General features: G+C 50.9%; 10 protein-coding genes across 10 annotated transcripts; 8 read left to right on the forward strand and 2 right to left on the reverse strand.

Annotated features, from left to right (window-relative positions):
* Positions 1-959: 959 nt before the first annotated feature.
* Positions 960-2330, forward strand: ALT_2756 (boletus edulis lectin; the record flags this gene model as incomplete). Its single annotated transcript, XM_033561318.2, has 3 exons — positions 960-1178; positions 1806-1822; positions 1871-2330. 3 exons carry the CDS (start codon positions 960-962, stop codon positions 2328-2330), a joined length of 696 nt encoding a protein of 231 aa, XP_033417209.2.
* Positions 2331-4835: 2505 nt separating this feature from the next.
* Positions 4836-5702, forward strand: ALT_2757 (uncharacterized protein; the record flags this gene model as incomplete). The annotated part of the gene is made up of 2 exons (XM_089599422.1): positions 4836-4982; positions 5076-5702. 2 exons carry the CDS (start codon positions 4836-4838, stop codon positions 5700-5702), a joined length of 774 nt encoding a protein of 257 aa, XP_089456165.1.
* Positions 5703-6080: 378 nt separating this feature from the next.
* ALT_2758 (uncharacterized protein) lies at positions 6081-6752 on the reverse strand (the record flags this gene model as incomplete). The annotated part of the gene is made up of 1 exon (XM_033561320.2): positions 6081-6752. The coding sequence occupies one exon, from the start codon at positions 6750-6752 to the stop codon at positions 6081-6083; it is 672 nt and encodes a 223-aa protein (XP_033417211.2).
* A 2010-nt stretch (positions 6753-8762) lies between these two features.
* On the forward strand, positions 8763-9029 carry ALT_2759 (carbohydrate-binding module family 14 protein; the record flags this gene model as incomplete). Its single annotated transcript, XM_033561321.2, has 1 exon — positions 8763-9029. One exon carries the CDS (start codon positions 8763-8765, stop codon positions 9027-9029), a length of 267 nt encoding a protein of 88 aa, XP_033417212.2.
* Positions 9030-10425: 1396 nt separating this feature from the next.
* ALT_2760 (pyridoxal phosphate-dependent aminotransferase) lies at positions 10426-11601 on the forward strand (the record flags this gene model as incomplete). The annotated part of the gene is made up of 1 exon (XM_033561322.2): positions 10426-11601. The coding sequence occupies one exon, from the start codon at positions 10426-10428 to the stop codon at positions 11599-11601; it is 1176 nt and encodes a 391-aa protein (XP_033417213.2).
* A 268-nt stretch (positions 11602-11869) lies between these two features.
* Positions 11870-12938, forward strand: ALT_2761 (aldo-keto reductase yakc [NADP(+)]; the record flags this gene model as incomplete). Its single annotated transcript, XM_033561323.2, has 2 exons — positions 11870-12038; positions 12085-12938. 2 exons carry the CDS (start codon positions 11870-11872, stop codon positions 12936-12938), a joined length of 1023 nt encoding a protein of 340 aa, XP_033417214.2.
* Positions 12939-13769: 831 nt separating this feature from the next.
* Positions 13770-15170, forward strand: ALT_2762 (putative oxalate/formate antiporter; the record flags this gene model as incomplete). The annotated part of the gene is made up of 1 exon (XM_089599423.1): positions 13770-15170. The coding sequence occupies one exon, from the start codon at positions 13770-13772 to the stop codon at positions 15168-15170; it is 1401 nt and encodes a 466-aa protein (XP_089456166.1).
* A 480-nt stretch (positions 15171-15650) lies between these two features.
* Positions 15651-16778, forward strand: ALT_2763 (DUF3431 domain-containing protein; the record flags this gene model as incomplete). The annotated part of the gene is made up of 1 exon (XM_089599424.1): positions 15651-16778. One exon carries the CDS (start codon positions 15651-15653, stop codon positions 16776-16778), a length of 1128 nt encoding a protein of 375 aa, XP_089456167.1.
* Positions 16779-16810: 32 nt separating this feature from the next.
* On the reverse strand, positions 16811-18902 carry ALT_2764 (high-affinity methionine permease; the record flags this gene model as incomplete). Its single annotated transcript, XM_033561326.2, has 8 exons — positions 16811-17048; positions 17093-17345; positions 17389-17525; positions 17573-17841; positions 17887-18073; positions 18121-18196; positions 18241-18618; positions 18671-18902. The coding sequence occupies 8 exons, from the start codon at positions 18900-18902 to the stop codon at positions 16811-16813; spliced, it is 1770 nt and encodes a 589-aa protein (XP_033417217.2).
* A 1325-nt stretch (positions 18903-20227) lies between these two features.
* On the forward strand, positions 20228-21619 carry ALT_2765 (putative protein kinase; the record flags this gene model as incomplete). The annotated part of the gene is made up of 2 exons (XM_033561327.2): positions 20228-20789; positions 20847-21619. The coding sequence occupies 2 exons, from the start codon at positions 20228-20230 to the stop codon at positions 21617-21619; spliced, it is 1335 nt and encodes a 444-aa protein (XP_033417218.2).
* Between the last annotated feature and the right edge of the window lie 3091 nt (positions 21620-24710).

The raw sequence follows: 24710 nt of genomic DNA on the forward strand, positions 1-24710 counted from the left end.
CTATGTCCCAGGTTGATTTGTTGGCAACTATTCTTACAATTTTTTTATACGTTATTTCGACATGTACAGGGGAAGTCAATCACAGATCTACAGGCAGTGGCTACGCCTGAGGACGTAACTCATTAATGTCGGTGATACAAGCGATATTTATGGAAAGCAGAGCTGCCAGGCCATGTAAGCCAACTGGCAGCTCTGGGGACAATGGCCAGACAATGCTATATCCTAGTACACGAACACCCTATCGCCTTTCATCAGAGGAATAAGAAGACTCAGTCAGATCGAAAAAGGCCCTCAGATATGCTCTGGCATCGGTCATTCCGGTAGGATCCAACCTTCAATTGGATCATAACCTGCCCTTCATACGATTGGCTTGTCGAGCGGTGCCATGCTCCAGTGGCTAGCTGAGATGGTATTTGAGACAGTTGATAGAGCATAGTGACCCGGATTCAGTCCGCATACGCTCAGTCCCAGCCGGTGAGACCCGTTGAACTAATAAGTAGCCGTTTGCCAGTTCAGCTGGGTTCTCTATCTCAAGTAACCTTAGCCATAATGCAAGCATAATAACTTTATTATCAGCACGCCACTTCAATGACTTCAGCTCAGTTATCCTCAGCCACTACCAGCAGTTTAGGCGCCATGCTGCAGGATTCCCGTCCGGGGCACGCCACAGCAAGGGTCGCACTCTCGGACCCGGCGATTCCGTCTTGGGGTTATATGACATGCTGACATCAACCTACGTCGCTCGCTGAAGCTGAATCTGATATGCATGTCCTGCCGCTTCGTACCATGGTCCACCCCCGCAGCTGCAGGGTTCTAGGTTACCAGGTTACCCCTCATTCCTCCCGGTCTTCCATCTCAGCAATACCCCCCTACAGTTGATTGCCTTAACTCTCTTGAATTCGACGAGACCACCACTGTCATCAGAAGATATTATTTTTCTAGACCCCATCCTACATGCTATGGACCAACTCGACGGCATCCATTTCGCTGATGGATTCGATGAGAAAGACGGGCTTCCTCGGCTGCGAAAGCTTTTGAACTCAAAGTGGAACATCTCCTCCGATGGCAAAGGAATCGAGAAGAAATTCCATTTCAAGAACCATACAAACGTTTTGGATTTTGTCCACTACATCGGTGTAAAGTGCAAAAGGAAAAACCATCATCCTGAGGCCATCATGGTAAGTAAGATGAGGCATATCTTACCGGACATCTCTGACCAAACGCGCAGACACAGAATTCCTTGACCTATAAATGGACCACCCACAGGCCGCAAGGCCTATCCCAGAAGGACTTGGAAATGGCTGAATTCTGTGATGAAGTGGCAAGGGAACATATACAAGTGGTTGATGAACGTGAAGCGCCGGGATGCGGTCCTGCAAGTAGACCTTGACGCAAACACACTCTGATGCGTCAACACTACTAGTTTTATTGCATGTCAGCTCTGAGTGATCTATTTCCTGCGTGAGATGGCACATGGCTCGGTCATATCCGAGCCACTTGTCAATAGTTCATCGTGAGATTAACGTAGGTGTAAGCACTAGTGCATGGCGCCCAAAGCGCTGAAGTACAGCATTGACTGAGTTGCCTGTGGCGTTCTGAGTAACAGACAAAATTATAGGTTAATAATAGCCGAGAGAAGGCACCTGCATTGCCCTTAGTGTCGCGGTTCTGTTATATAAAGCGTAGATCCCATAGAGCATTGAAGTTGGTCTCCTCCATCTGACTCAACAAGACACTCTTCCTCTATTGAAGTATATACCTCGCAGTCAAGCAGTACACCCTACACTATTCAAGTCCAGACATAGTGGTACAACAACATCCTGTACGTACGCTATCACAAAGTCCTTCAAGAGTTTACTAACACTTGCAGCGCTACAATGTCCTACACTATCCGTCTCCGTATCGAGAACGGCACCTCCGACACCCTCACAGTTGTGGAAAAGACCTGCTGGTACTATGCCAACGGGAGCACCTGGACCGAGAAGGACGGCGAGCACGTGCTGTTCATGGGAGGCAGCGGTACCTCTGGAATGCTCCGCTTCAAAACCTCCTCTGGCGACTTCTTCACCGTGGTCCTGGGTATGCACAATTACAACCCATGGTCTGGGTTACTAGTGAATCTGCGGGAAGATGATACGGCACTGAAACTGCATCCGGAATACTACAACGGAGGCAAGTTTTCGAGCTTGACGCCTGATGCCGCATATACTCCTCCGACAGCCCATGGTAAAAATGTCTGGATCACTTGGCAAAGGAAGGATGAAAATGAGGTGTTTTTTGTTTTGCGTTACCATCCATACTATCAGGTGGTGAACAAGCGAACTTGCTAGTTTGCTGTGGGTAGGATGGGGAGTTATGTCATGTACTGGTTGGTCGGTTCTAGGTCCAGATAGGAAGCCATACTTTCAGGCTCTATTGCCATGTGTGCCAGGAGGGCATTAAGAGTGAATAAGACAACATATTTCAACGACCCTTTCAATCTAAAAAGTCTGCAGGCACAACTGAATATTCTTGACCAGACTAGTGTCATTGCTGGCCCTACCATCACCCCTGATAGGGCTGAAAGGGATACCAGGTAAGGAGGATTATTTGCGACAAGCCACGAACCGAAACAGTACTGTCTCCAGGGTTTCCCAGAACCACTAAGTACTCACAATAACTTGACGATTTTTCGTCACCTACCCTGGACATCTGCCAAGAGTATGGGACTGTCTGGGCTTCTTGTTGGCATGAAATGCCGAATCTCTTTTCGGTCATGACGAAACCGCTTCTCACGCATGAAGCCCGTCAATCCCTCGTCCTTTCGTCCTTGAAGGATGCTCCGTGGAGCTAAGGCTCAATTACTACTCTGTTGTCAAAAGTTGCGGATCCTATTGGGCTGACCGCTTATCCTTTAGAAGATTGCTAGATCGCATCCAATTGGCAACGTACAATTTGAGCTAGGTGTCTCCCAGCTGATCCTGCGGGCGAAAGGGTTTCCGATCGGTGTGCCTAACACTCCTCTATGCAGACTTTTGTGATCGGCATCGTCCATAAGGAAGGGTCCTGCCGGTTGCTATAGATAATGGGGGATTTCATATATGTATTCGTCTATGCCCCGTCCCAATTCTCCTTCCACCACTCTTCATCAGTGCGAATCACCAAAGTGATGGCTATTGTCTTCCTGGCTGCCACTGGCTCTGGGTTATGCTGTCTTCTACTTTCTTGTACAAGCGATCTATCATCTCTTCTTCCACCCGTTAATCAGATACCCAGGTCCGAAATTGACCGCGGCTACCTTCCTCTACGAGTTTTACTACGATGTGATCAAGGGGGGCCAGTTCTTCTTCCAAATCGAAAAGATGCATGAGAGATACGCTAATGTTGATTGTGTACTGTCAGTCATCTTGTCTCTCGCATCAGCCAGGCCCAATCGTCCGGATCAATCCTCGTGATCTACACATCAAAGAGCCCTTGTTCTACGATACGATTTACGCCGGCGCAGCACACAAACACGACAGAGATCCCCAATGGGTTCATATAACTGCTGCCCCCATGTCTACCATCTCCACAGTCAGCCATGACCATCACCAGTTCCACCAAAGCATTTCTTCTCCAAGTAATCCATCAGGGCTCTCTCTCCGGTAATCAAAGAGAGGGTCCTGAAACTAAATCAAGATCCGTCTCTCTTCCGGGACCTGCACACCTTTAGGCCAGAGCGCTGGATCGAAGCATCGGGCCAGCCGAGTCGTTTGACCAAGTATATCGTGTCGTTTTCCCGGGGAGCAGAATGTGTGTGGGCATACGTGAGTTGAATCCATGCCAGTACGAAGATGAGAACCGCTGCCCACATGTTAGTCTCGCGTATATCGAGCTCTTCATGACCATCCCTTACGTGGTCCGTCGATCCGACATGGTGGTGCATGACACGACCTTCGAAGATATCCGGATCGTGAGTGATTAGGGGCTGGGGCTTTCCAAGAGCATGGTGAGCTTAGGGTGTTTAAAAGGTGACGAATATGTGCCTGGACTGCTTGTTACCACGACGGAGCTCGCATGTTATTCATCAACGTATCAAATGTCCGAGAAAAAATAGGTCCATTGTCTCTTCATTCTAGAGGTTGAGACACTTCTTTACAATCAAGGCAACTTCATGTGGTTGTTCAATGACTGAAGCCGATACCTCGTTCAGTTATGGCAAGAAGTGTGTCGAGATTGAAAGACCTCAACCAGAGGTCTTGGGTAATGTGCTCGAGTGACTTTGGCTGCGATATGTTTCTCTCGGTCGGCTAGCGGAGGTCGACTTTCGACATTGTGTATAATGATGCTCAAAAATGGAGGATGAAACACTCCCGGGAACTCACCCGAATAGCTTCTTTCATACCGGGCCCCGAGCCGTGCGAGGCTCCCAAGGCGGAACGCGGTCATTCGTACATCTTTGTGATTTTTCGTTAGGATGTCTTTGAGGACGTGCCGGTAATAGGGTAGGGTAACGGTATGTTTTGTTTGTTGCTGAAACAGCACTACGCCTCGACCATTCTCCAAGACAAATGGAGATCACATCAAAGATAAGATGGATCTGTCGCACTGGTGTCTTTGACCTGCTCAGGGGTCTCAACGTCGAAAAAGGCAACCCGTCGACTCTTTCTCAATATCATCCAACATATCCGACTTGAAAGCTTGATATTGCCGAGTCTGTCACTGGCACTTGTCTCACTTTTCTTTGACACATCTCTGTCAACAAAGACGGTGACAATTGTTACAATGGACGGACCCTCGACTAGGACTATATATACTAGTTGCACTCCGGACAGAGATTGATACAGCTCGACTGATAATCCATACGTGCCGACACGATGGCAGACTTCAAATTCAGAGGAGACCTCGCAGCCAACCAGGAGTTGGTCTGCTCGATTTCCAGCCTGCTGAATGCCCATAACATCCCCAATCTTTTCTGGGGCGATCTCGTCTTCAATCTCTACGGAGTACCTCTCCACGTCTCAGTAAGTACTTGTCCCAACTACAGCTTACCTTGATCTAACCAACCAACAGGACTTCAGTTTCGTCATAGCCGACGATCTAATTGACAAAGCAAGCAATGTCCTAGAGGCAGCCAAGTTCCCCGTCTGCCATCTTGGCCAGACATGCCCCGCCATCCAGCCAAATCGCTGCGCACCCCCCCCACCTATGCCCATTTCAACATCAAGCAAAAAGGCGACCCAAGAAAGTGGTTCAGAGTCGAACTCCACCGAAAGTCCGACTTGCTCTGGACAGCCCCGGCAATCCCGGCTTGCGCTCCCGACGCCGACGATCCGCACTACATGATTGCTAACGATGCAAGGCTACCAGAGTTCTCGCCGCGAGAGCTTCTCGGCCGGATGGACCTCGCCGACTGCCCGGTCAAGATACCGACCCCCGACCAGTTCGCCGAGGCGCTGGCCATGCTCTACTACCGCGATGGAGTGCCAGGGCCCACTATCCGGGGAGCGTACTGGTTGGAATTGCAGAGTGAGCTTGTCCAGACCGGGCTTGTGAAGCTGGATGAGCTCCCTGCGCGCATTAAGCGGCACTATGAGCTGGTGGGTAAGGCAAATATAAATGAGGTGCACAGGTACAGCGAGGAGGTCGCGGGGCAGATGAGGGAGGAATTCGAGATCCCTGTTCGTATGTTGCCACCGGATACGGATGCGTTTGAGCCGGCGGAGGTGGTGGAGTTTCTTTGAGATATTGTTAGAATGTTGCATTGTCATTGTTTAGATGTCTCGATTTAAATTGTTGGAAAGTCATTCACTAGAATATTTTTAACATACGAAAGGACCGATCAATAGAATGACTCGAGATAAATCTTCGATGAATGTAGTAGAAAAGTATCAATTTAGTTTGAGTCCCGTTTAAAGGGCATGCCATCTTCGCAATTATATTTGAATGGACTCATCCATGGTATGCACAAAGTCGATATATTACAATTAATCATAGGAATGGTCGTAAGAAGCGTAGAGTAATAGAAGAAGGGGCAAATAGACGCGTCCTGGGCCAGACAACTTGAGATACAAGCACCGCAAGCGTACAGGTCCAAGGAGGAGTCATCCGTATATAGCCCGCTAAATCATATATTGTACCAAAGCAAACCCGAAGATCGTACCAACGAGCCCCTTCACCATATCCCCGTTCGAAGTCAGCTGGCCTGCTGCATTGGAGGTAGCTGCGCTCGCCGCACTCGAAGTCCTCGAAGACGCTGTGCTGGAGCTTCCAGCAGTCGAAGTTGTGGTCGCAGTCGCAGTCGCAGTCGCAGTTGTGCTCATCTCATCCGTCGGCTGGATCGTCATCGAATCCGTAGGTTGAATCGTCATCGATCCACCGTTATCGCTGGCGCTCGTCGAGGCCGTCTCACTGGCCGGGAACGTCGTCGCAACTCGGCTGACAGATTTTCCAGTCGTGGCGGTTGCCGTCGTTGCGGTTGAAAGAGCTACGACCTGGAAGCCGAGCAGATCCTGGGAAGAGGCCTTGGAGAAGACCTCGGTGGCCATGCCACTTGGCTTGCCATCGCACTTGTTGTTTGTGAAAAGGAGCATGTTGATACCCTTTTCGCCCTGGGAGTCGATCTTGAATATGTTGCCCTTGGGGTTATCGATCACGATGCAGTCGCTGGGGCCAGTGCCGGATTGGCTGTGCTTTTGGTTGTCGGCGTCGGTCCATGTTACTTCCCATGCGCCTGTGGAGGGGAGGAGAGAAAATGTGGAGAGAGCCAAAGGGAGAAGAGTTGACCACTTCATTTTGCTGTGGTTAGGAGTGGATCGCAAGAGAATGTGGTTTGGATGGAAAATTGACAACCAAGAAAGCAAACGAAGATCGATCAGTTCAACTGGGTGGCCCCTTTTCTTATGATTAAACCCCACCAGCCTTGTAGTCTCTGCCATCACCATTTCTAGGGGCTGGACGCGTAGATCCTCGTATTCGATGCACGAAGAACCAGTCACGATGGAAGCAAGGAAGCCACCGTCCTTGGCAGACAGCGATCATGTTTGACGATACGAGCCAAGGCTGCATCACGGACAATCTCCATAGCCCTGGCGAATGGCCACAAAGATGTAATGTCGGTCGACTCCAAGGCTGACTTGGCGTTGCTCGCTTGCCGCCAAAAGAGGGGACATGTCAACCGGACTCCGAAGGCTCCAGCAATATTCGGCTAAACATGGAGACACTTGATTCAACGTTGATATGAACTGTAGTGATCATCATATTTTTCATAGGCAGATAATACAGAATGACTAGGATATCCTCGCGACAAGGCCGGTCTACATCCATGACTTGAATTACAACGACTCCAGACTATGACCTCCGGGCTCTTACAACGGACCACTGACTGATAAGTTAAAACCAAGTGAAGACAAAATGATAACCAAGGAATCTATGTGAACTCCTCTTTCCAGTACTCCACAATAAAGTCTGGCTCATGCGGGACAACAAGGCTTGTTTGTAAAACAGCGGATCAGTAGTTCCCTTTCGTTGAGCAAGTTAAGCTTGACTATTCCGGTACGTAAGCCAGCCCAGACTTCACCCTCCAAGCCAATATGGTGTTCCATTAAGAGTGCATTCTTAGCCGGGGTGGCTGAAGTCAAACTCAGCCTACATTGACCAAGGTGGCGTTAAGCTACATAGTTTCGTTTAATTATGCTTGATTCACGCAACCGCAGCCCTTGGAACATATGCGATAACCGCAACATCAGGTAATTCCATAATCGGTATTACTACTGGATGGCACGGGATAAGAGAGAATATGCTGACCCATAACCTACTCAGTAAACCCTTTCGCGGAAAGCATACACTAGGTAGACAGCAATCACGTCCACCTGTTTTTCCGTTGATTGCTCCTATGTCGATCATAAGCTCGGATACAACAGCGAACTGCGAGCGACCTTTGTTTTCAGAAATAAACACAGGGATAAAATAAAGATGTGTGGCTGCGGATGCTATTCCACATTCCAGCATTCCAGCATTCCACGGCGGGGCTGCTGGCGGCCCTCATCCCTTGGCCCCTCGTCCAACACTTGGTAACCTGAATGTGTATACGGTTTAACAATAGCCAGTATCAATTACACAATGCTCTACCGGCAGCATACGCAGTTGTTGGTTGTCAAGGAGGAATACCAAAAGCAAGCCAGGATGTACAGGAAGAAGCCGTACCATAACATCCCCCGAGTTAATGTTCAATCTTCTAGCACGACACTTCCCAGGTCCTTAATTTAGAGATCTGACATCAACTGGATAGAGGACACAATATGCGCAATGATATCCAGCAGCCACGTGGAAGGAATCACTTCATGTATGGCCCGAGAATATGGCCTGGCACATTCCTGTACGTTCTCGGAATAGACTGTCTGTCGCTTGCATTATGCTCATTTTCCTATGTAGTTGATGCTCGAAATTATCTTGTAGCCAATCTCAGTCTAACTTCACTGAGGTATACGAAAACAGTTACCACAGGCCATGTCTGAATCGTCTGCGGAAGGTCAATATACGTGCCACTATTTGGATGTTGGGCGAGAGGATATCCGTTTTCTACATCTTATGGACACGGAAAAGGTATAAAGATGGCTTGATGGCCATGACTTCGAGCTCATTCAATATCAACCATCCTTTCAAAACATCAATTGAGAATCAAGTTTCAATCTTCCAGATACCCTCTCGCATCTTCGCTTATTACCTCTCAGGCCAATACTCAGGTACTTTCACCTACTCAAAGCCATCCATACGTTACTAAGTCTTCCCAGTCTACCGTCGAAATGCACTTCATCTACCAAGCCCTGTCCGCACTGGCGGCCTCTCTCCTCTTCTCATCCGCCACCGCAGGAATCGCGTACTGCAAGGTCGGGGAGGCATGGCCCGATAGCGTCAACTGCCACAACTTCTACGAATGCGCTGCCGGAGGCGCCCCCGTCCTCAAGACCTGCGGGCCGGGTACTGCCTACTGCCCGACGACGGGTGTCTGTGTCCAGGAGGAGACCGTCCCCAGCTGCTTCCACAGGGGTCTTCACTCTGAGAACGAATAGTTCTACTTTGAGTTGCGCGTGTTTACTGCTATACTGGAATTATGTATAATCCATTGACTTGGAGACTGGATTACATTTGTTCCTGTTTTGGATTTTATACCACGTTGGGATAGAGAGAGATCGAATTGTGTTATGTGAAGTGTTTTTGATGTTGAGGCTGATCACCGAGAATTCATGTCATTCCTACATACATTCCAGCATTGCATTCCCAGGCTTTGGGCTTCTGTCCTTGAAATGTACCTCGCCTGATCGCTCCTAAATAAATCTCTAGAACTGCTTATTGCGCAGCAACCAGACTAGCCAAACATCATACATCATAACAGAACAAACAGCTCAATTGTAGACTGCTCTAGGCATCAACGGCGTACCTCATAACAACCAAACTTGTTCCCCTCCGGATCGCTGAACTTCATAAGAGAACCATACGCACTCTCAGTCGTCTTCGCCTGAATGACGCGTCCACCTAGCTTGTTTACCCGTTTCTCCATCTAACTCAATCAGCATTTCTTCATCAAACGGGTAGATGAGCTGACCAATTCAAGAGAATCGACAATGTAATAGACAGTCACCCCTCGAGCCACCGGCTGCTCTATTCCCGGCCCATCCTGAGTCATTTTGATAATTGCACCGGCAAGTCCTACACCATCAGCCTCCGACACACCTACGGAGGGGGAAAATACCTCGAGGTTCAGAGAACTTGAAATGCCGCATCTGAGTTCCATCCTCAGTCGCTTCACCATGCGCTGGTTTCCATTCCCACGATGGGAACAAAGAGGTATAGAATGTCTGCTCTCGTTAGAAACGCCTTTCCTGTGTTTGATTGACTAACCTTGAGCTTCTCTACGTTCTGCGCCGGTATCTCGACAAAGCAGGGCTGCCTTCTGGGGGCGGATGCCACGCTTGCTTTGGTTGAGTGTTGAGTCCTTGGGTCGTCATGTAGGCTCTTCGAAAAGTCCGTAACTGGATATGGTAGGATTGTATGTTTCGACCGGGACGAAGAACACGATGCATTGTGATTCTCAACATTTTCTTAGGTGTTTTGTTTTGTCTTGGCTTGGTTGCAGGCAATCTAAGCTCTATAAACATACCACTTCGTGTTCGGCCTCGGGCCAGCCAATAGTTGCATTGTTATTCTCCAGATGAGTCACTGCACTCGATGATGCCCGAATAGGTATAATAGATCATAATTCGAAAAATTGCTGCTACCATTTCCCAGAACGAACATTTATAATAATGCTGTAGTGCGAATGTTATGCTATCAGTGAATACGAGCAGTGAATCCCAAGTGCGGGGTTCTCAGTATTCGGTATATAAACTGACGCATCTGGGCCATTCATGATCACTATTATCCAAGTATCCAGACTTCTAACATACGTCTGAGATCGTAGACGTCAACATGCCTCGTACTCGCCCCAGACGACTCAACCACCTCCAAGGCATCAATGTCGATCAAATGGCCCAGATCGCCGACGCAGGAAGCAACGACTACCTCCGCCTGGAAAATCTAGACGTCAACGTCCCCCCTGATCCAGAGGCTTTAGCCTACACGAAACACGCACTCACCGACGACGCATGTAACAGTTACCTCCCATTCACCGGCAAAGCCCGCCTGAAAGACGCCGCAGCCAGACACGTCTCGCACCTGTCTGGCATGACATATTCCGGCGAGCGCAACTGCGTGATCTCCGTGGGCGGGCTATCCGGCATCCTGAATGTCCTGCTGGCAACTATCGAGGAAGGCGCCGAGGTGATATTAACGGATCCGACCTACCGGGGGCTCATCAATCGGGTCCTGCTCGCGGGCGGCGTCCCCAAGCTTGTGCCCTTCGCCTTCCAGCCAGGGAAGGAGTGGAGGCTGGATCAGGCCGCACTACGGGCGGCTGTTACTGACAAAACTACTGCGATGCTGCTCATGTCGCCGTCGATGCCAAGCGGGGGCTACTTTACCCTGGAGGACTGGACGATCATTGCGGAGATCTGTGTACAGAACGACCTGCTTCTCATTCTGGACGCCGCAATGGAGCGTCTGGTTTTCGATGCGCGGCCGGTGATTCACCCTGCCAGTTTACCTGGCATGTTCGAACGGACGGTTACCGTCGGCTCGTCCGCGAAAGAGCTGCGGATGATCGGATGGCGTGTTGGCTGGATCGTGGGACCAGAGGACCTCATCAGCGACATTGCGGCGGTCTCTATGGCCAATGTCGTTGTGCCTGTTGGGATCGCTCAGGAAGCCGTGGCTGTTGCGCTGGACAGGTCATCAGAGGCGATGGCGCCCTATGTGGCTGAACTACAGGCCCGCCGGGATCTTGTCGTCGCGGAACTCGATGGATTACCCGTCGGGATCCCCGCGGGCGGATGGAGCCTTCTTCTCCGCGTGAGCGATTTCGGGTTGGACGGGAGCACCGCGTCGAGGCTTCTGCTGGAACAGGGAGTGTGCGCAACTGCGATGGATGGATGGGGAGAGGTGCACGGGAGCCAGTATATCCGGTTTGTGTTCTCCAATGAGTCTATTGAGAGGGTGAAGGGGCTGGGTGCCAAAGTCCGGAAGGCGTTTGGTATTTCCAGTGATTGAACCGCGGGTCAGCCGGAAGTGCAATAGTTATACTGTTTTCCCAAGCATAACTCTAATAGAGTTTGGTCGGTCATATAAGCTCTGCCCTCCAGTGTTATTTCCGTTCAAAATGTCATCAACGGATTTATACGTCTTATTTCCGCAGCGACCGTCTCCGCTGATGTCACTCCACAATTAAACTTCCCACATATTCCACATATAAAAGGACGCTGGGTGTCCCATCATAACATGACAATCACATTGAAGCCATCCAGTCCGTACAATCATCATGCCTACCCTTCCAACTCGTCCCCTGGGAAAGAACGGCCCCCAGGTCCCCCGACTCGGCTTCGGGTTGATGGGCCTGAGTTCCTTCTACGGCACCGCCAGACCCGACCCCGAGCGACTTGCCCTGCTCGATGCTGCTTATGAGCTAGGCGAAACATTCTGGGATAGCGGTATGTACCTTACCAGGTTCCCATGAATCCCACTAACGGAATCCAGCGGACATATACGGCGACAGCGAGGACCTCCTCGGCAAATGGTTCAAAGCCAATCCCACCAAACGAGACCACATCTTCCTCGCAACCAAATTTGCCCTCCGCGTGGGAGCAGATGGACAACGCATCGTCGACTCCTCACCCGAATACGTCCGCGAAGCATGCGATCGCTCCCTCGCCCGCCTCGGCATTAAGACCATTGACCTCTACTACTGCCACCGACTCGACCTCAAGACACCCATCGAAAAAACCGTCGAGGCAATGGCACAGCTCAAGGCAGAAGGCAAGATCAAATACCTAGGCCTGAGCGAGTGCAGCGCAGACTCACTGCGGCGCGCGCACAAGGTCCACCCCATCAGCGCCGTGCAGATGGAATACTCGCCTTTTGCGCTGGAAATCGAGAGCCCGCAGTACCGACTGCTCGAGACGGCCCGCGAGCTCGGCGTCGCGGTCGTGGCGTACTCGCCGCTAAGTCGGGGGTTCTTGACTGGGGCTATTACCTCGGCGGATGATTTCGAGGAGGGCGATTTCCGCCGGCTGTCGCCTCGGTTCAGCGAGGAGAACTTCCCGAAGAATTTGGAGCTGGTGGAGAAGCTGAAGGCGGTTGCGGCGAAGAAGGGGGTCACGCCGGCGCAGTTGACGTTGGCTTGGTTGATGGCGCAGGGGGATGATATCTTTCCTATTCCCGGGACGACCAAGGTCGAGCGGTTGAAGGAAAATCTGGGCAGTTTGAGTGTTGAGTTGTCTGCCGAGGAAGAAAAGGAGGTTCGGTCGGCTTGCAATGCGGCGGAGGTTGCTGGTGGTCGGTATCCTGAGGATTTCTCGGTGGCGTGTTTTGCGGACACCCCTGCTCTATAATGTCGCGATATATACGCTAACCCCACGTTCAAATCTTGAGAGCATTATGTATATAACGTTACGAACAGGTCGTTTATATTGAAGCTGATGGTAATCATGTATTGCTACCGAAGCATCGTATATCTTCCATGTATACATGCTACATCGTGACATTTAATTCTCATCAGCAGTTATAAGTGACCTGACACTGACTTGTAGCCCTCACAGACAAAAAACACTCAACACCGAGAGTTTTAGACAACCATACCAGCTGCCTAATCTTCGATAGATGGGGGTAGAAGACACTTGAGCCATGCGGGCATGCCTGAGAACACGACATGACACATAGTTATGGACGCACGGGCCTGCGTCTGGTTAGCGCTTCTTTATTACGTACCAAACAGCACGAATACCACCCATAGCATATCAGGGGCCTCAGGGCAACGATCTTGATCTTGAGTAAAACAGTAACTACTGGTTCGGGATCTCCCCGGTTGGCGGCGAGCGCCGTCGGGATGACAAGATGTGGGGCGTGGAAAGCGAATGAACAACTCAACACCAGGAGAAAAGTGGGTATAGATCGAGCTAGAGTCAATTTCTGCTTCTAGCGACTTCTTGCAAACATATCCTATTTGGGTCATCCTCTTAACCTTCTCCCCGTTTTCTTCTGTTCAATGATCGGCCGGGTATCAGAAATCCGAGGTGATCCAACCCTAATTGCTGATTTGGGTCAACAATATATGAGCTAGATAGCCGCTCAATTGGGAAGAATTGGGTCTTCATTGCCTTTTGTCCATTTTGAAGGTGGACTAGTGATTACCGAATTCTCATGGTATTGCGGATTTGACACCAATGAAAGATGAGAATATGGCTGCTGTCGAAAAACAACCAAACAGCCTGTACAGGCCCCATATCCAGACAGAAGGACAATATTCCGATGATTCCATTGACGAAAAGTTCCCCGAGGGGGGCCTTCGGGCCTGGCTGGTAGTAGTGGGGTCATGGTGTGCAATGATTCCATCAATGGGTCTTTTGAATACAATAGGGGTGCTGCATGCATGGACGGCCGAGCATCAGCTCGCTAGTTATTCTCCCTCGAGTGTTGGGTGGATTTTTGGCGTGTTCAGTTTCTTCTTGTACTTTGGCAGTGCGCAAGTTGGTATGCAGCCCCTGCCTCGCGTTCGATCCCTTCTAATGGTTACAGGTCCCATCTTTGACAGCCGAGGCGTGCTTCCAGTTGTCCTGCCGGGGTCAATTGGCATTGTGTTGGCCGTTTTCTTCTTCAGCGAGAGTACAGGTACGTCCCTGCCTCCCGTCTCACATGCAGGCAAGCTGACAACCACAGAATACTACCAAATCTTCCTTTCCTTCAGCGTTCTTGGCGGCATCTCCTCATGCTGTCTTTTCACACCAGCCATCGCAGCTGTCGGCCACTGGTTCAACGTCCGTCGTGGACTGGCCACAGGGATAGCCTGCACCGCAGGCGGACTGGGCGGAGTCTTCTTCCCGTTGATCATTCTCTACCTCGGCCCTACACTCGGATTCACCTGGGCTCTGCGGATCATCGGCATCATCTGCTTCGTGCTGTGTGCGCTCGCCTGCCTTTTACTTCGCACCCGCCTCCCGCCCAACCATCAAGCCGGAATGGCGGTCGACTTCAAAGCGCTCCGTGAGCCCAATTATGCAGTCACCACGCTTGCAGTCTGGTTGGTGGAGTTTGCCGTGTTCATACCGTACACCTACATCTCCTCGTACGGCCTCCACGCCGGCATGGACTCGTCTCTCGCATACAAGCTCAGCGTTTTCCTGAACGTCGGCGCGATCCCCGGCCGCGCGTTGCCGGGGTTACTCGCTGACCGCGTCGGCCGATTCAACATCATGTCATTGACGGCGCTAGTATGCGCCGTATTGACCCTGGCCCTGTGGTATACAGCCGGGGATAACGACGGCGCCATCATCGCCTACGCGACATGCTTCGGGTTCTGGAGCGGCGCGGCGATTAGCTTAACACCCGTGTGTATCTCGCAGGTCTGCCGGACGGAGGACTATGGGAAGCGTAATGGGACGACCTTTACGCTGGTGAGTATAGGGACGTTGACTGCGATTCCTATTGCGGGTGCGATCCAGGAGTATAACCATGGGGAGTACTGGGGGTTGATTGTGTTTGGTGGGGTGTTGTATCTGGCGTCGTTTGTGGCGTTTGTGATTGCCAGGGGAGTGGCGGGGGGTTGGCGACTGAAAACAAAGTTTTGACCTTGTTGGGTTCTGTTAGTAGAGGCTAGATAAAACTGCAGCATCTAGAGTACTTTGACGCAATAGTGCCACTTCCTAATCGGGCAGGCTTCTAGACGAATTCCAGACCAAGCTTTTACTAACCCGATACAGGTAATGCCAAGCCCTCTGGGTATCTATAGACCAATCAGAACGAAGCTGTGTGGCTTGTCGAGGCTCCGCATGAGCTTGTCTAGGGTAAGAATTGTATCAGATGGGGCCTTGAATAGAAGAAGTAAGGCATAGAAACGATTATGCTTTTATTTCTCTGGTCTGTGATTGACGACCTCATCTGTCTGATCAAGGTTTTACACCTTTCCATCTCCGCTGCCCCCCTGCGTCGACGGAGGCTGGAATGAGGCTGTGCAATCCTTCCGGGCCCTTTGACCGGATCGCCCGGAGGCGAATATCCCAACAGTCACATCCTCTAACCTACACCATGTATGACAGACAATAGACCCCATGAGACGCAAAACACTGCGGTCTCTCTTCCACCTCACCGTCCTGGGCGGTATCTTCCTCCTCCTCTTCCTCAACCGCCCAACCTCCCGCATCAAAACGTTCCCATGGACACATATCCGCTACAAATCGTCCTCCCCCATCCCGCCCTCCCGCGGAAGATGCCCCGGTCTAAGCAAAACCACCAAACCAGCCCTGGTGGTCTCCCGCGTCACGGCAGACGGTGACCCCTCCTGGCTTGATTCTCTGTCCAAAACCTACCACCTCTGCATCTACACCGTCGACAGTCTCACCCCCACCGCATCCACGCTGCAGGTCCCCGCAAACCGCGGCCACGAAGCAATGGCCTACCTCACCTTCCTGATAGACAACTACGAGTCCATCCCCGCCGCAGGCGCTGTCTTCGTACACGGTTCGCGCTACGCCTGGCACAACGATCACCCAGCATACGATAACGCCGCGCTCCTCGCCTCGCTTAACATCCCCGCTGCGCTGGAACATCACGGGTACCATAATCTCCGCTGCGACTGGAGCGTGAGCACGTGCGCCGCGTCGGCCGCGCCGCAGGGGAGTCTGGAGAACCGGGTGCAGTCTGTGCTTGAGCCGTGGAGTGCGCGCGCGGCGTCGGATTCGGCGCTGCCGGCGGCGCTGGGGGTGTTGTTTGGTGGGAACGAGCGGGAGGGGTTCCTTGCTGCGAAGCTCGGGCGCAATGACGCGGTGCGGTCGCAGTGCTGTGCGCAGTTTGTTGTCGCCAGGAAGAATATCTGGCGGCATTCTCGCGCGGAGTATGTTGCGTTGCGGCAGTGGTTGCTTGATGGGATGGGGGCTGGTCCTTCGCGGCGGAAGGGGGCGGCCCCGCCGGATGATAGGGTTGCTGGGAGGATCTTGTCGTATATTTGGCATATTCTGTTTATTGACCCGGAGGACTTGAGGGCAGGGACTGGAAATGGGGTGGATTTGGGGCTCTTGAATGAGCAGGCGTGCCCGAGGGCCGACGAGTGTTATTGTCGGTTGTACGGACTGTGTAATCTGCGATGTACGAGTCCAGGCAGTTGCCGGGGGCAGTACACACTGCCCAAAAATTTGAGGTTACCAGCCGACTGGGGAGAGACCCAGTCACATCTTAAATGATACAATCGCATGTATATAACGACGCAACGCTACTATATGCCTTCATGCTTGACATCAACAGCCGTACTAATAGCCTCATCCTTGACTCGCTCTCTTCCCGTAGCATCATGTTCAGCATCCCAGGCCGTCAATTGCTCGTTCGGAACCTTGACCAATTTATGCGCCGTCGCCCCATCCTCCATCTGCAGGACAGTCTGCCGAAACGCATACCCACCCAGCCGCGGCAACACCTTGATATAAACGTAGTAATACACCCCACAGAGCCCGATACTACATAATCAGCAATGCACTGGGTACGACAGAGGAGAACTCACATTCCCAACCCCACGACGCAGTACGTCGCATACCAGAAATTCACGTCCCCTCCGTTGGCCCCCGTTGTGGGCGGATACCACGGCGCAACAACCATGTACAGATTCGAGAGGATGGAGAAGCCGACGACCACGTCCCACGCCTTATACTCAGAGGGTGGAATATTGTGCCGCTTGCGGTGACGACGGGTCAGCAATAGCCCAATGGCGAGAATCAAGGCGAAAGCGTTGACGGGGTAGACGCCCAGATCGACGACTGCGACGTCAGTATAGACTTGATATGTGTGGAAGGAACGCACCGAAATTGAAGGCGTCACCAGCCGGCGGAGCAAGAATCATGAGGACGGTCAAGGCCCACTTCACCGCGTAAGGACCAAGCGGTGTGCCGAATGGACGAGTCGAAGTGAAGAACTTGGTGAATGGAAGGACACCTTGTCTGGTTTCGTTAGCGACGGCGACGCCCAGTCATGCCATGAGACCTACCTTCCGCATTCTCTGAGAATACGGGACTTCCCGATGAGAACGGCAAGGAGATTCCCGAATGCGCTGAGACAGATCAGAAAGTTCAGGGCTCGCGAGGCGCTGCTCGTCCCGAAGACTTTCTGGAAGAAGATACTCGCCGCTATGACCTTTGAGCCGAGGATCTCTTCCTTTGTTGCGGCGGATAAATAGGCGATGTTGGCGAGCATGTACAGTGTTGCTACAAGGAGGAGGGACAGCGGCGCGCTCCACCGTAATGTTTTGACCGGGTTCTGCGTGTATGAGCACTGAATATCCGAAGCTCAAACATGACATACCTTGACTTCATTCACCACGTTGAATGCATTCTCGAATCCCGCGTACGAGAAGGCTACCTTGACCAGTGCATTTGTCGCCCCGTACACCGAGGCAGAGGAGCTACCCGCAAAGGCGTCGCGAAAGTTGGCCTTGGGATCTTCGATCTTGGTGTGGCCCCCGAGGACAACTAGTCCAGTGATACCGATGCTAAATAACCAGTGAGCTTTGTTCTTTTATGGAATCGACAAACATACAAGATCAATGTGACTAGTTTGACAAAGCCAATGGCATTGGCGAAACGCAGCGACCATTTCGTGTTGAATGCCAGAACTATACCGTTAGTATCCTTATATTGTCTGTATATGTAATCTCACCTAGCACTGCAACGGTATATGAAGCGACAGCGACACCTTTGAGCTTCCAGGGCGTGGGCTGCGCCTCCGCCAGTCGAAAAAGATACTGCGCGAGGACTGATCGGTCAGATATATCCACCCAGGAACTGATATACATACCAATGGCATTACTACTGCTAAAGGAAAACAGAACCGACTGCATTGCAAAGACAGTCGGGAGAAAATACTTTGGCCGCGGATACGCCTGTTCGAGATAAACCACCTCTGAGCCGGACCGACTGGGGAAATATGAGGAAAACTCCAGGTAGACGGCCAGTGAGCTGCCGGCCATGAAGAATCCAATAACCCAGTAGATCAATGCCAGACCAACAGATCCAGCGCCTTTGAGGACAGTTGATGCTACAGCAACCAGTCAGTCCAGGAATTGGATCACATGAGACGGAGGACATACGGGTGGAAAAGACACCAGTTCCGATCATCTTGCTGAGGTTGAGGAAGATGACTGTAATCCAACCGACCGAGTATCCCAACGGTGAATTAACCTCAACTGGCGCACCGCTGGCTTCTTGGTAGGTTGGCACAGAGGAGTTGGCACCGGCCTGAGCAGTGTATTGCAGGTCGCCACTGCTCAAGCTCGAAGCATCAGATTGATCATTTTGCTCGGACTTAGATTGGAACCTCATCATGAATGGATTAGAACGAGAGGTAGATCAGTGTGTGCTATTCAGCACATGTAGTAGAAGGTCAACTATTTATCCCTTGATAAGTGTAACATAGGGTGCTCATCACCTGGCACAATGGCGTGATGCTGTACTACCGAAGTTGTTAAAACTTCAACAAACTCAAGGGACCTAAGTACAGCCCATCTGACATTGGCAGAGAATCTAGACTATCAAGTAGACTCTCCTTGCGTCTGTACAGCTCATTCTAGTTTGTCTTCATACTCCGCCCGATGTTTGTTTGTCCGCTGGTAGCCCTCGGCAATGCGACCCAAGTACTGATTATCAGTCGAATGATATCAAATGGACAGAATGGCGAGGATATATACTTGGCATCCCCTCTGAAGACTCCAATAAAATCAAGATTCTTACTTGCCAAGAGGATTGCATGATTGCAGGGGATAATGGTAGCATGAGGGGTCTAACACTAGGCACAATGTCGCAATCCGCACCATCTTTTAGCATCGGCACATCGGCATTAGAAGCTCGAATCTCAGGCCGGATCAAGTCCATCGTGCTAAAATAATGTTGTCAAAAGACAAGTCTGTGAATCGACAAACTCACATTGAACTGTACACTGACATAATATGGCATATGAACAACACTCTGGCAAAGGCGAGGCAATCAAGGGAACAGAAAATACAGATGGGGAGTACACAAGGTTCGACAAGAACGGCTATGAGATTTGAGCGGCCTACACACATAAATAAGAAGAATTCTAGCGGAACCGAACCCTTTGCCTGGTACTTGCGTCCCAGAGCTTTTGGTTGGAGCTGCGTGGGGGTATTCAGCGTTCAAACAGCTTCCTGAGCGACATGAACATTTCTCTGTGTCCTGGAGTACTGAGCATACAGATGGCCTTTGTAAACCTGTGCAGATCTACGCATGTAGACAGTGACATATGTGTCTGCAGGAGTGTAACTGCGTCCTCCACAACTCCGTCTTCTTGTCGTCCTATGATCGACTGATCTACTCCTTATAACAGGTCATGGCTCTTCATTGGCAAAGGAGGCGAGAATGTCAGCTTAGCTCTTCCATTGGGTGGTGTAGCGCTCCGTTCTACACCCCGGCCCCAACTTGGTCGTTCGTTCCCATACCTATCAGTTAACCGCCGCATTGCTGCCTCCTCTCCACTTCTTGCTTGACAACTTCTTGATGTCGCCAGTGTATGCGTCATCTATGTGGAAGACAAATTGGACGTCTTGAATTCATAAGTCAACCCCTGATCCTAATCATCTCTAGGGGATCCGTGCCTCAAGCCTTCAGCAGTCCGAGGACCTAGGCTCACAATGTCGGATAACGGAGACTACGCGCCTGAATCTCCTGGCGTGTCTCAGTCAGAGGAAGAGTATGACGAGCGGCCGCTCAATGGTCTGTACATCGATATGGCTCCATTCGGACTGGAGAAAATCTGGGATTACGAGCCAGGTGGTCATCATGTTGTTCAGCTTGGCGATCATCTAGGTCGAGAGGGTGAACACCGCGTCATTCACAAGCTAGGCAGTGGGGGGTTCGCCAATGTTTGGTTGTGCCAGGTTCTGCGCAATGGGATACCCCATTATGTGGCCCTTAAGATACTTATGGCCGATTACTCTGTAGACGATTGCCCTGAGCTTCGCGTGGAACGGCTTCGAGCAGTCGGGTTGGAAAAGCACATCTGCCTCCCATTTGATCAATTTCGAACTGAAGGCCCAAACGGGTCACACCTTTGCTTTGTGTATCCTGTTGCGGGTCCGCGTGCCTCTCTTATAGCCCAAAAATTCGATGACCCGGACAGAAGCTTGCGGAAAATGGCTCGACAAGCTACGGAAGTCATGGCCGCATTGCATGGTCATGGTATATGTCACGGAGGTACGTTCCCGAAGTTCCCACAAGCCACAGTGAATTGTTGGAGCTGACTAGCAGCAGACTTCACGCCGTCAAACATTCTTCTAAAAGTAGAGGGCCTTGACGGATTACCCGAAAATGAAGTGCTCAAAATCCTGGGAGACCCCGTCAAGGTAGAAGTTTTCACTGAGTCAGGGGAGACTCCCTCTGATCCAACCGCGCCTAAATATCTCGTCCGCCCGATCAAGTTTCGCAATGTTCCGCTGCCGTACGTTGTAGATGAGATTCTTCTGATTGACTTCGGAGAGTCTTACGATGTCACAAACCCACCGGAGGAGCTTGGTATTCCTGAGAGTTATCGTTCGCCCGAACTTGTTTTAAAGAATACACCAGGATTCGGAAGTGACCTCTGGGCACTCGGTTGCACCCTCTTCGAGATACGAACGGGCAGAAAACTCTTCGACCTGTTTGATGACGATGACGACAGTCACCTCTTTCACATGGTTGAGATGCTTGGCGCACTGCCAAAGCCGTGGTGGACTACAACTTGGAAGCACAGAAAGGAGTTCTTCAAAGATGAACCGGACTCGCTCGGTCAAGCGGTTCTGGTTGACGCATTGGCCAAGGAACAATCGGACCTATCCGTCGAGCGCCCATCGATAGAGTTGACGCTACGACGAGGATTGCATTATTGGGACTTGGGGCCAGGGGAAGAGTTTAGCAGAGAGATTCCCCCCGTGGAGATTGACCAATTGGCGGACCTCTTGAAGAAGATTCTGCAATACGAGCCTAGCCGCCGGTTGACTGCGGCAGAAGTTCTAGAACATGAATGGCTTCGTCTTGATGAGACTTGAAGGCATGTTCACTGGGGGTTACCAGCGTTGATGTTCCCTTGAAGAGATTCGCATTATGCTTATTCTTGTACCACGGTTCGATAGCGAGTTCGACATTTCAGGGAGCTGTCCTTGCGATATCTGTCATAGCATCGTCTATATCTGAGCGTGGGATTTATATAACTATGCTGACGAGCCTGGGGTGCCCTTATGTATCCACGGTATTGTTGATGGACCGACCCATACCCTCTCCTACTCATATACGGTCGCTTTATACAAGTATATGAATTAGATCTGACGTTTACCATTGATTTGGAGGCCATCAGTGGTGTACAAAAGAGGAGTTTCATCTCCTCGGGCACTCTAGCCTGGGAAGTGTCTATAACGTTAAGATGAGACGAATTAGAGCATTTTGCTCGAAGATAGCAATGAACTCCTCAATCTCCAGACTCCGCTAACTAAAGGTCCTATCACTGAGATGTACAATATAATGGCGACAGTCTCACTTCCAGCAGATAGTCGTTCATTCAACGCATCTTTGTAACGTTATATCTGTCAGGAGCGACAAGGGATGAGAACCAACACGATAGGTACCAGCAACGTTCAATGAAAGCAAATCCTCTATATCTATTTCAATTTATTTGTCGCCAGGGCTAAGAGTAACACAAATTTAAGATTGTCAGATGACCCACGGGATGCAAAGGAGCATTATATTCACATCTGATATGACAAAAACCAGCGCTCCACACTATCAACCAATATATTCACTTCAAAGAAGAGGGATTTGCCCTTGCAAAGGAAGGGACATTCACTTCTTTTGGAATTCTTCCAAATTATCCGTAGCTTGCAATATATAATAAGACTGAGGCCCCCCCAGAACCTGATCTTCTTCACTCTCGCATGGAGACCAGCCACTCTCCCCATTTTATACCATTATCTGTACCTCAAAACCATGCCTGATCTTGCTGGTATTTAGTCAAGTTTGTCCTTTACAAGCTTCATACCCGGGGTCTTCACTATTCAAGTCTCTGGACATCTGGAAATGCTGGCAGCTATCAATTCGATGCTCCGAGCAACTTGGTTTTCCTCAGGCAGCTTGCTCAGCACATGGGGCACCTCGACTGGCGCGTCATACACCTCCTCTGCCATCTATCATCAATGTAATACTAGACGATTATTACCGAGCTGCAGATGATGAATCGGACACAACGACTGCGGCCATTGCAAAGAGCGTTGAACGTGGCGACTGTGGCTTCTCTGACTTCTGGTGGAGGACCAGCGAGGGTTCACAAAACATGATGCCCATGAACCGGTTGGCAGAAGCGTACTATTCCATAGCCGATACCGTCATACTGTGATACCCCTTCCGCATCTTATAGAAAGAGGGTCTGTGGAGGAAGCCAGGGGTCGGCGCACGGCGACCAAGGTTCCTGTGCCTGTGCATTGGTCAATCGTCATGTGGACAAGCAGTAAGCGACGCCTGTTCTAGCCATTAACATATCTATACTGATAATTCAATTAATCAAGAAACGGAGGGCGGCGCAATATGTTATTTGTGCAGAACGGCCTTCCAGCGAGCGAATTTATGCTCGGGCTCAGGTGGGAACTTGCTTTCGTGCAGTGGCTATACGCGAAGCACACTGCCTACCTGGTCAACAGAAATGAGAGGATATCACCAAACTGGAAAGCCACGTTACGGAGTAGAACGAGAAAGACGGGAAGGGAGAATTCAGCTGATGGTTCATGTCATCGGAAGCCTCTGAGGTGACGCAATAGCAGTTCATGATGCTGGGTATTTCACGCCGTCATCCCACAATCAAAGAAACGCAGCCAGAGTACAACATCTTTCCGGGTGAGACACCATGTCAACTCTGCTGATATACAAAGAGAATGCGACGTCTATGCCACCTCAATCTGTCCTTTTCACTCAGTCAGTTCACCACACCAGGCACCTTACGGTCCGCCACACACATAGACCAGACAGAGCTGAAGTGGTCCATATTTATGACTGTTATCGGACGGTCATGCGGCTGGATATAGGATACTCACCATATCTCATACAACATCACTGTCGATGAAGTTCAACTGGAAGTCACTGTCTCCGATGAACTGACTTGGATCGGGGCTCTGGCGAACATGGTGCCCGGTCCCATAATATTCAACATCGAACCCATCGTTGGTAGGTGTCAAATCACCCTCAGCGCTTTCCCTGGTACACAGACTAATATTGTGAGCAAATGCTTCTACAGCCAACCCTGCGCAACGCACCCATGGAGATGGCTCTCCCACCTGCAGACTCGCCGCGTCCCTTAGTTACCAGCAACCCTTACTGGTAACCATTCAGCCTAACGCAAGAGCTCATCAACATACACCGTATCACGGGCGCGCACGGTTACCACCCGCTCCGGTCGCGGCAATGCCGCTCATGGCTCCCCTTCTGCTCGTCGTCGGGGCCGTCCCGCAGATCGCAAGGGCGGTGCCCTCACTGTTGCTCCTTCCGCCTCTTTCCCTGGCCTACCGTTGTCCGGTGGTGCCGCTGCTGAGAGCGCTTCTCTTGGAAAAGGTATATAGCGTACTGGTTCGCCAGCGATAGAGTCAATTCTTTCCCGTCCCTCTGTTAGAGGAATCCCTTCCGTCACCGAGGGACCGAAACGCCAGGTCGAGGAAGTTGGTTTGGACAAAATTACTCCCACGCCTTCAAAGAAGGCCAGAGCGAATTCTCTCAACGGCGTGGTTCTGGACTGTCCCCTTACTCGTTCTCAGACGATTGGAGGCGTACCACATCTTGAAAATTTCATCGTCAATATGGGACCTACAAGCTCAAGCACCTGTCACTGCTGATCATTGCACTGACCTGGACTAGATCCGTCCATCGCTCGGAGCGCCATAAAGCCAGACGATGTATACCTGGACCCAGGCGCACGTGGCTGCATCCAACCTCTGTAAATACCGTAGCAGCTATTCAAACACTACCTCACTAGACTGAAAAGCGAGTGGAATGACTTCAAGCACCATATGCATCAATATAAACAGAACTGATGACATGGCATATAGCCGATGACAGATTAGGGTCCGCTGTACGGGCTGATTCACACACCACTGTGTGGATAGG

This window comes from Aspergillus lentulus, assembly GCF_001445615.1.
Source record: "Aspergillus lentulus DNA, contig: Alt05, strain: IFM 54703, whole genome shotgun sequence".
In the NCBI taxonomy this organism is placed as follows: domain Eukaryota; kingdom Fungi; phylum Ascomycota; class Eurotiomycetes; order Eurotiales; family Aspergillaceae; genus Aspergillus; species Aspergillus lentulus.